This window comes from Thunnus albacares, chromosome 8 (assembly GCF_914725855.1).
Source record: "Thunnus albacares chromosome 8, fThuAlb1.1, whole genome shotgun sequence".
In the NCBI taxonomy this organism is placed as follows: Eukaryota; Metazoa; Chordata; class Actinopteri; order Scombriformes; family Scombridae; genus Thunnus; species Thunnus albacares.
Genome location: NC_058113.1, coordinates 26,814,354 through 26,825,368, shown reverse-complemented (window position 1 = coordinate 26,825,368; position 11,015 = coordinate 26,814,354). Strand labels below are relative to the sequence as shown.

The window sequence follows — 11,015 nt, the reverse complement described above, 5'->3', positions numbered from 1 at the left end:
TGAGGACTTGAGACTTGGACTTGCCCTCCCTATGACTTGACTCGAAAGCAAGAAAGATAACATCACGTTTTGAGATGGTCAAATAAGTAGGACAGCCCCAGGCAGGCCTCATGTAGTCACACAACATGAATAATTACAGAAATGATTAGGATGTTCAAATGCAGTGTCTGTTTAATGATCACCATTCAGGGACCTGAAACACTTCCATTTTGGTTGTGAAGACATGACTTGTACCAAAAGACTTTAAAAATCGTTGTTATTTTTTGGTTTTAGCATGTCAGCTATGAAGAATATGAATATGATCACTCCTCAAAAGCTTGCCAGGTTCTCACCAAATCAATCTCTGAACTGTTCATGTTGCCCTGAAGGAACTCCAAGAACATTGTTTTAACTGTAATGACTGCTGCTATTACATGGAAGCAACCACGCTCCCTCTCCCTCAATATGCTGCAATGGTATCTAACAATTCTTGACATATTTGCAAGAAGACATTATGCAAAACAGTATACAGTATATTATCTCCAGAAAACATTGCTAAAGAGAAATAAGTGGGTATTGTATAAGGTAACATTTTGATGACATTACAGTACATATACAGTATATGGGATGATTGTAAAGCCTAGTCCATTCTTTATAATATCGGTCCATTGTTCAGGAAGAGTTGAATTGGGTTTTTATGTTGAGTTAGCAGATGCTTCCATACATGGCATGAGGGCTCTCTGAACGGTTTGATGAGTTTGAAAATAATTTAAATCACATGCTATGGCCTTTACAGTCACCAGCTGTCAACTTAATTCAATTGTCGATTTTATGGGGTGGCCATGGCCACCTCTAAAATCTCAGTGGCCACCCCAGATCTGATAGGTCATTGGTCAAGTTCATCAACACAATAAGGTGAGACAAACAATGGCCAATCAATGATGACAGCTGATCAGCTGATTCCTTCTACCATAATAGACTGAGGCTGTGAGAGCTGATCTCACAAAAAAAACAGGCCTCAAAATCCAAAGTATGCTGGCCATCAGGACTCAGGTCACAGTGACCACAAGCTGAGCTAACGCCATAATATTGCTGACAACTGTTTTAAATATGTTTTGCACAGGTAAGAAAAGTATAATGGGACTGTTATGGTGACAAAATAAAGTAAACTCCTGTAAGTGTTGTGGACACTGGTTGGGGTCGCATACAATGTGAAATTGAATGTAGCCTACAAATGGGGCCAGGATGTGCTGGAGACATCTCTGCACAGCGCCCTATTCCACCGGGAGCGTGTGAGAAGCGAAGCGTCTTCACTGTGGGGAAGCCTTACGCCGTTTAAAGTCAGTTGCACTCCTACTACAGTAATTATAGCAGCCTAGTCAAAGCTAATAAAGTCCCTAAAGGCTATTTTGTTAACTTGCTCAGCTTTCGTTGATTTGGTTATTTACATATGAGTAGAGAATGTTTGCGGAGCACATTTGTTCTCTTTCACCAAATGGCATATTTGACATTATATAGTTACTGAACATAAACAATGGTGGAATTGCAATCATAGTATTTTACCAATTTACTGGAAAAAACTAACTCTATTTTGACTCTAAAACCTTTTTCTTTTCTGGTCCCATATTGTTTATTTCTCCGATTCTGGGTGAATGTTGTCATGACAACTCTTTGGGATATTTAATTAGAGCTTTAAGGTTCATATTTATTAGGCTTTGATAAACGTAATTAACAGATAATATCTGACAGTGGGTTTTTCCTATTGAAAAGGCTTCTGATGGTAGTTGTAGTGGGAGGGGGAAGTGTGGCTCTTTACTTTCAAGTCCAGAGTTTCCCTGCCAGACAAGTACAAGTATGTTTGTTTATTCCACACCAACCTTGCTGTTGTGTCTACACTTTCCACAACCATGCAGTCCATGTACTGTGGATTAAAGCTATATTAACATAGTGTAGTCTGTAAGTAAGGTAAGTCCCTAAAGGAATTACTAGCAGCAGTAGCAGGGCAACTAAACTGCCCAATTTTGTTAACTTGCTCAGCTTTCGTTGATTTGGTAATTTTCCTTGATTTTTGTGTGTTACTATGGTTAAGTGGGCTACGTAGTTAAATGGTTTCTTTATTCGTCTGTTTTAATTGCGTTTATTGTTGATATACGACCAGGCGTCTCCACGGGATGTTTTATTTTGAAAATTGACCGCATTCTCAATGCTGTTTCTGACTTCCTGCCCAGCTCGATCTGCTCTGTGCTGCCTGACGCGGCATCCGTGAAAAATAGACGAGGCATTTCCATTGACTAGAGTGGCCGCGATCAGCTCCGGCAGCCGCGTCGGAGCCGGAACGCGGCGCACACGCGCCCGGTGGAATTTAGGGGTTAGCGTTTCGTCAGCAATTAGAATATGTAATTCGGAGTCTAATGTGTGTTAATAGACACTGAGTAAGAAACATCTATAGAACACAAGAGAGTTTTACTCATGCAGATAAGAAAATATGTTTATGATTGTGTATGCTCAGTGTTGTTTGTGTGTAGAAAATGTACAATTTAGACACTTGTAGCATTGTGTATGGGATGTTTATAGTAAGTGAACTCCATTGAAAACTTTAAAGCAGGATGGTAAACTTAAGTTATTACAGTGAAGTTCACAGTTCAGAGATAGTAGAGCTTATATAAGCTGAGTTAATGCCACAATGATATGAATAACATTGCTGACAACTGTCTTAAATATGTTTTTCACAGGTAACCCCTGTGAATAAATGTGTTGCACCACTTTGGACTCAGAGCTTCATTCTGAACCTGTAACATATTTACTCCATTACAGGGAAACAGCTCTTAGAGAATGTGTAGCCTATCCTGAACATAATTACTGATTGAAACTAGGCATGTTTAAATAACCACTGCTTCCCAGAGACTGTGATAGGTGTAAATGGAAAATGTAATGTACATGGAATAGAAAACTGAATATAGTGGTATCTGTGTGTTAGTGCTGTTCTAGGTTGTAATATTAAATTTAGTTGTCAGAGATGGTCAGCATGGCACCTTTAGTTTAACGCTGTATTATAAAATGTAAAAACACTATCTAGGCCTTGAGTACAAACATTACAATGGATGCTAACATGAATTTATCCATTCCATGCATAGGTTGAAGCAACATAATGCATTTAACATCTGTATTTACACATTTTGATCACCTGCCATTCATTAAGGTTCGCAATGCCATGGCCACCCTGCACTAACTCTGTGTCTCATCTTGGCCACCCCGTCCTGGATAGACCCCTGCATTCATGGCATATTTTGGACTGACATGTTAGATTAAAACACCAAATGAGGGAATATCTTTTGAACAGTTAAAAGGATAAATTCTCACTTATTTAAGTCTGTCTTAAAACAGACCCATTTTTAGATGGGCAACTGACTGGTTTTTAAATGGGCAACTGGTTGGTTTTCCTTGCTGTAACCATTCTTCCTGTTCATACTTGACTTGAAAGATCCCCTTCAAATGACCTTTCAGTGTAAGTGATGGGGGCCAAAATCTACAGTGTGTCCATATAGTCATTTTGTGCAAAAATGCATTTAAACATTTATCTGAAGCTTATATGAGGCTTCAGCAGACTGAGTTAGTCATATCAAGTAGATATCTGCCACATTTAGTCTTTTTATGCACCCTCTATTTAGCATTTATAAGAAGTATGTAAACGTATGTATGTAAACATTTAATAAATGGCCACACTATCATGTAGTTGTAAGCAGATGTAATTGTTTAATGTATTTGTCAACAGCAATCATCCTCCTGTTTTGTTATAGCTGCTCATAAATACATTATAGTGTGTTATAAACCACTTATTGAATGTTTATATACTGTTTATAAATGCCAAATAGTGTAACTTAAAGTGTTCATCCTTCCAACGGAGCAGCTTTTGGGCTTGACCACAAAATAAATGTATTTTAACAAAATATGTCACCATTTACAACATAATCATAATTATAATCCATCAAAACAAAAAAAAGCTTATCCACAGTGACATGAAATGATTCCTCACCCATTCCATTAAAGTATTATCACAAGGACAATATTTTACTCAGGCTATACCAAATGATATGAAAGACACAGAAACAAATTTAGTCTAAAAGAGAATGAACACAAGTAAGAGCACGTGCCCAAAACTAAACCAAATAGGTGAAAGACGGAAAAAAAAAAATTAGGCTTGTGACGAGGTTTGACTTCCTGTGATGCAACCAGTGATAAGTAAAACCTCAGTTCCATCTTTCATTCACTGTCTGAGACATCAACAGAACCAGGGCAGCCCCCAAGGTAATAGCACTTTCCATCATAGCAGTAATGGTATTAGTGCAAATTTTCTTGTTTTTTTCAAATAATTTAAACTTGAGCTATATGGTTACTGTATATTTCTGCCTGTCATATTCATGTCACAGGCTTATTTTATAGAATAATGGATTATTAAATTTATTGTATTATAGAAGTAAAGAGAATAAGAAATTATAAGATGATAGGAGGAAATGTTTTATTCATATCCACAGAGTGATACTCATATCCATGGAGACATGACGTGTCCGCAGCTCCTGTTTGTGTGTTGGTTCTCCAGCGTCCTTGCAGTGACCTACTGCATGACAGGTACTTCTCACTCACTTCCTTCTGCGCTATTTGTGAGTAAGGTTTTAATGAGGCAGCTTGTGGCATATCTCATCTTGTGGCTTGTATTTGTGTGATCAAATTCTTTCCTTTTTATGATTGATTGTGCTTAGATGTCACATTCCGGTAATCAACCACAGTAGGAGGTTTAAGGGAAATGTTTAACTATAGAAATGTCAAGAGGTATTTCATATCATCTGATTATTATTTTAGCTATTTGTCATCTGTGATTAACCTGAACATTTGAGTAATATTTTGATTACTCCACTGGTGGAAAGTAACTATTTCTATTGTAGACTACATTCTATTCAAATAATGTAGGTTTCACTTAGCTCCATGATGGCTACAATTAGTGGTTACTTTACAAATTAGTATTTTACATAAAAAATATTGGTAAAGATTAAAATAGTGGTTAATTTACTCTCTAAACTTCTCAGATGTTTTCATTTAAAATAACTATTCAAGGTTCAAAAAGAAGTAAAATCATCAAATGTGTCATAAAAAAGCAAAGATTAGAGAAAGGTTTAACATATCAACACAAATTTGTGTAGCAGTACTTTGTTTGTTCTTCTTTCATACCCCATTAATAATATTACGACCACTCAGATTTATCTTGTGACCTGTGGAAGGGGCCCAGCCCCTGGATTGGGAAACCAATCTGTATAGAAAGTAGTTTAAAATAACTCCACCTGGACCTGCTTCAACAATAAAAGTAACAATCATCAGTAACAAACTAATGATGTAACATAAAATAATATAATACTCACAGGAGGCACTTTTCTGATACTATAAGTATATTTTGATGATAAATATCTGAACTTTGAACTTAAAATTATCAGAATATTTCTTCCACCACTGGATTACTTAGTATTTGAGTAAGTCATGTCATAATGTTATTGTGTATGTAACAGTTATCTTTTCTTCCCACTTTCACAGTTGATGGATATTCATGTACGTGTGACTATTGGCACACAGTTACTTGCATCTTGAACATCACTGCTAATCCTGTCGGACAGTCCAACACCACCTATCACCTGGAATTCAAACCAAGCTTGGGGTAAATGCACTCCTTCAAGGATTATATGTATAAATGAAAATGTTAAATTCTTCCTACAGAAATTAATGTTTGTGTTTGTACCAAAAAGATGCACCAAATGTAATGTTCTGTTGTTGTTTTTTTGAATCTTTAGGCACTGTGAGAATTGTCTGGCCATAAATCACAGTTACAGCTGTGTCTGTAAAAGCAGCCCTCAGTCAACTTTTACCACTGATGATTCCTATGACATAGACCTTTGTCATGAATCTGGCTGTAAGAAATTGGCAGAGGGTTTTATGCCAGCACAGAACAGTAAGTATGAATTGACTGTAATTCATACTGATTGTATGTGTCTGGATGACTTGTGTGTATGTTGATGTTTGTGTTCCATGACATGAATGTATATGCGGCTGTGTATTTGATGGTACCTCCATAAAACGATAAAACTTCAACAAATTTGAATATTTCAGAAGGACAGTACCTTTATCATTCAGTAGAGAGTGTGAATAACAAACATTAGGTAATGTTTTTACAAAATGTACTGTGTGTATTAGAAAGATTTTCATATATGTAAATATGATTTGATGAATGTTTGTGATCAGTTCAGCTGACACCCCCACATCAAGCTGATGTCCAACAAACACCAGAGACTTTCAACATCACTTGGAAAAGTGGGTATGAATACCACAGGTTTCTCCGCAATGACCTTGAATACAGTCTCCTACTTCAAACACCTCAAGGCAGCAAGGTAAGCTCTTGTCATAAATAGCCATCCTTTGACATCTTTTTTGCTGGAATAATATCTCATAGTAATTGTTGTTGTTTTTTTTACCTTTTCAACCGTTCCCCAGGAACTTTATTCTAAAGAAAGGTCTGAGTGGATTCAAAAATCACAACTCATACCAGGTGCTACATATTGCATTAAAGTGAGATCTAAACCTAGTCATGATGATTATAATGCGATCTGGAGTAAATGGAGTCCACAAACATGCTGGGAAACTGAAGCAAGAGAAGGTAAATGCCCCCTTTTCTTTAGTACAAAAGTTTCATGGCACTGACTGTCAACATTGAATCTAAATGTACTGATATAAAAGTACATTTGAAGCCTGCTTTCTGCGGTATGTGTGAGGTCTTATCGTCCCACTGTACTGCATGCCTCAGTGTCATCAAGAACAATAGTTATATATTTTTTTTGAATGATATGAGTCAAAGTCTGAAAACCCACAAGACTCTTTCTAATCATCATCACCTTCAAAGAATTATACAGACAATTCAGCCACCTAGTAGACTTCCTGCCATGTCTGTGCTATGAATCACTAATTCAGTATTATTTCATGAAACTTTCTCAGAACAAGAAAATATATTTGTCATTTTGACCCAATCTCTGGGCCCAGTGTGTGTGGTTGTTGGAGTCCTGCTGTTTGTATTCTCCAATCCTGCTGCAAGGTAATTCATTTGTACTGTTAAACATTGGAGAAAGGGTGATTTAAGGTAAAAATGTGGATTGATCTTTCTGATTTTTCGTTAATTGTATTGCAGAATGAAGATAAAAACATTGTCCCACACACCATCACCAGCTCCTTTCTTCCAGCCTCTATTCAAACAACATGAAGGCAACCTCCAGGTGAGGTGGTAATACAATGTTGTCTTGTCTGTTCTTTTCCTTGTTGTCTTATTTTAGGAAACTAAGTCAACTGGACTTTTAATGACAACATTAACAACAGCAACTACTTTAGGTATTGTGTATAGTGTAGTCAGTGACCATGTTAAAGAATAGGCTCATAGTTTTTCCCAAGTCTGTCCTAAAACAATAGTCCAGTTTTTCTTACTGTTATCAATTCCTCCTGTTCATACCGATCATTCCAAATGCACTTTCAATCTAAGTGATGGAGGACAAACCACAGTCCTCTGTTACATTCATCTGAAGCTAATATGAAGCTTCAGCAATACAAATTAGTCAAATGAGGCAACAATTCTCTAAGCTACAGTGTTTTTAGAGCCAAATTCGCTCTTTTTGTTACAATCCTTCCACTGTCAGCTGAGACACAGAGAGATTTGTTGGGTTTTTTTTACTAAAAAGACTGTACCTGTGGAAGATATCCACTTTATTTAACTAACTCAGATGGCTGAAACCTCATAATATCTTCAGATAAACATTTAAATACGTTTTTGCTCAAAATGAGGACTGTGGATTTTGTCCCACATCACTTACATTGTGAACACATTTGGAGGGGATCTTCTAATGGTCAGTAAGGAAAGGAGGAATGAGTACAGCAAGAAAAACCTGTTTCAATGTTTATATGAGCACCTGACTACAGTTTTAAGTCTGACTTGAAAAACTTTGAACCTATCCTTTAAGTCCTCGAAGATGTTTTGGTTTTAACTTTATTTTGTTCAAATTTCAACTTTAGAACAGCGGAACTATCCTTGTGCAACAATGAACAGAATTACACATAAGGATACAACATAAAGCAAAGCACAATACAAGCAGCATAAGTAATCATTTCCTCAGTGTCCACTAGAACAGCGTTTATAGCTTTTATACATCAATAACTGTATATTTTAGTCAAGGACATATATGAGGAAGAAGGGCGCCCTCTAGCATCCTAGTTACCAAAAGGATATCTGTATGGGAATTATCAGCATGGTTTAAAAATGTCCATTGTTTCAATAGTGAAAAACATATAGTAGTTAGTAGTTTTCACATTAGGTATCAGTATGTTTACTGTTTGTGTTGTGTATGTGCTGCGGTGGAAATGAGTCACGCAACATTATCACTCCTAACATGTCTAAATGCTACTGAATTCACAGGAATGGCTCTCACCTCAAGGCAAATTTGTACTAACATATAAAACTGAGGAGATCTTAACAAACGCTGTTGTGACGGTTGTACCAAAACCCATCACAAAGGACCCAGAAGAGAACCAGGACTTCCACAACAACCCCACAGTAACACAACTGGCCTTCACTCAGTGTCAAAACTCCTATGTAGGCTTACCTGGGGTGCATGAGGCCTCCCCTCCTTTAACTGTGGTCTGTGCAGGAAACACTTCTTACACTCAGCTCCCTTGCCCCGTGTGGGGGTTTGGTATTGGAGAAGTAGAAGCTGTTGTCTCCTCTCCACCTGACGATTTCTTAGAAATCAGCTGTGCCGACTCTGGTTGCAGCTGCGAGGATCTGACCCAAATCTCTGAGTGTAGTTTACCAAACAGTCCAGTTGATCACAATCCACCACCATCTAGTGATTACTGTATCCTCAACAAAACAGCAGAAGGTATTGTTCCTGTTTTAGTATCCAAAAAAAACAGCCCAAATGTTCCATCTGATTTGCCACAAGAGGATGACAGCGTAAAATCTGAATGATTGTAGGAGAAAGGTGACACTGATTGTAATGGCTGCATTTCAGGAATGGGTCAAATGGGTTTACATGCACACACACATTACTGTATTCTGCTATGTGTTCTAGATAGCACTTCTTACTAAGCAAGTGCAGGTTTTGTGTGGTTTTATGGCTTGAATTCCCTATCCCCATCTATGAACCTCATGAATGTCTTTTTGTAAAGCAAAAAATAAACACAGCACAGTTCAGCACATGTGGTAGGCTTCTGCTTTGGCTAGCATGAATATGTTGCACTTGATGCCTTTGCCATATTGACTGTAAACTATGGTGACATGTAAATGTGTGTGAATTTCAAATCAGCTTTCAATGATATATTTTTTTTAATTAGTCAAGTCAAGCTTATTATTTTGCCTTGTTTACACAATGTGGTTATTTGCTTTCACTTTTTTAATGAATAATAAGTAATTAAAGGGGCATTAAGTAATCTCAAAATGGTTTGTAATGGTTTTAGAGAGATGTTTAGATCTTTGCTGGACCATTGTCCATCACTGAATTGTTGAATTGTGTAGTGGAAACTATAGACATATTGCCTATAGGTGAGGCCAGTTAGCACTGCTCCTAAAGTAAATGGGAAGTGTCAAATACTCAAGATGTATCTCCCCACAAGGATCAATAAAGCACAATTTCAATGTTAAAGTGTCTCTATTAATTTCTTCATAAATGAGAGCAAGTACAGGCATCAGTGAGACATACTGTATACCTAGTGCCCACTGAAAAGGAAGTGGCTATACTTTGTGTACTTGCATATTCATGGTCATTTCAGAAAAGTAGAGTAAAGCTTTAATGTTCTAGAATATCCATTTGACTCATAGACAGCAGTCAATCATAAATACATAAACAAACATAGCAATGAATAAAAACAATAATTAATACAAAAAACCCACCAGTTCACAGGCTAACTCTTATGTCACTGTTATCATCACTGACATTTTGCTGACAAGGTAAAATACTTGACAAAACAATCTTACCATTTAGCAGCTGCAGAACAGCTGTGATCTGTGAGGCAGGTTTCATTATTTCACATTGTCTTCATCAACAAATGGAGTCTGCCCAGAAGTAATGGAAATTAAGATGCTCAAAGTTTCATTTTCTCATGAGTCTTATTATTATCATTATTATTATTATCTTCCATGTTTGCCTAAAAGTTAATTTCATAATCTTTTTCCAGCTGAGCCCAGCCCACATCAAACCAGCGAGAGAGGCACAAACCCAGATAGCAAAATTGCTGTGGCCCAGATCCAGCCCACACCTGACACTTTCTGCACTTTCATCCGGCCCACATATCGCACGGAATGATGGCACTTGGCGGTCCGCTCCTGTTTCCCAGATCTGGGCCACAAGCAAGCCATAAGTCAACCAAGAACAAACCAGATAAACCAGAACTGGCCCACATCATCCAGAATACAAATACCTGAGATCACTGCATCTTTACCAAAAAAGGCACACATTTGATTTGGGATATTTGGGCCATATTTGCTATTTTACATGTGGCCCGTTTCAGGCTCACATGCATTTTGTCCGGGCCAGAAGAAGGCCAGCAGTGCCTGAAGTGGCTCACTTCCATATGCTATCTGGGGACAACAACTATTCTCACTTTGGAAGAAAAGTGTGTCCACGTGGGACCCTAAGCTACTTGATACTTTTACTCCACTACATTTCAGCGGAAAAATATTGCACTTACTAGTTCCTTTTCAAAAAGATTTTTGTCAACTTATAAACTTTGATGCATTTTTATTGATTAAAGTGCCCAAAATTATTGGCTATAAAATTATTAAAATTAGCTCCACACAAGCTGCCACAACATTTAAACTCTCCTAGTACCTTTACGCATTAATCATAATAATACATTGACATATAATATCATAACACCATTCTGCATTACAGGTACTTTAACTTGTGGTAACCTTAATCCCACTGCCTGGGTACCCGTAGACCCCAGAGGTATACTTTTTGTCA

General features: G+C 37.3%; 1 protein-coding gene across 1 annotated transcript; it reads left to right on the top strand.

Moving 5' to 3' along the window:
* Positions 1–3,687: 3,687 nt before the first annotated feature.
* Positions 3,688–9,672, top strand: LOC122987497 (interleukin-21 receptor-like). The gene is made up of 9 exons (XM_044359404.1): positions 3,688–4,284; positions 4,512–4,605; positions 5,560–5,680; positions 5,814–5,971; positions 6,262–6,407; positions 6,511–6,673; positions 7,009–7,105; positions 7,199–7,283; positions 8,471–9,672. The coding sequence occupies exons 2-9, from the start codon at positions 4,536–4,538 to the stop codon at positions 9,020–9,022; spliced, it is 1,392 nt and encodes a 463-aa protein (XP_044215339.1). The 5' UTR covers positions 3,688–4,284; positions 4,512–4,535; the 3' UTR covers positions 9,023–9,672.
* Positions 9,673–11,015: the final 1,343 nt, after the last annotated feature.

What these genes read in the sequence shown, in the direction of transcription:
- LOC122987497 (XM_044359404.1), top strand. Translation starts at nt 4,536, where the DNA reads ATGACGTGTCCGCAGCTCCTGTTTGTGTGTTGGTTCTCCAGCGTCCTT. An exon ending in TTTTATGCCAGCACAGAACA is followed by an intron (nt 5,972 to 6,261) that starts GTAAGTATGAAT and finishes GTTTGTGATCAG; the next exon opens with TTCAGCTGACACCCCCACAT. An exon ending in GGAAACTGAAGCAAGAGAAG is followed by an intron (nt 6,674 to 7,008) that starts GTAAATGCCCCC and finishes AAACTTTCTCAG; the next exon opens with AACAAGAAAATATATTTGTC.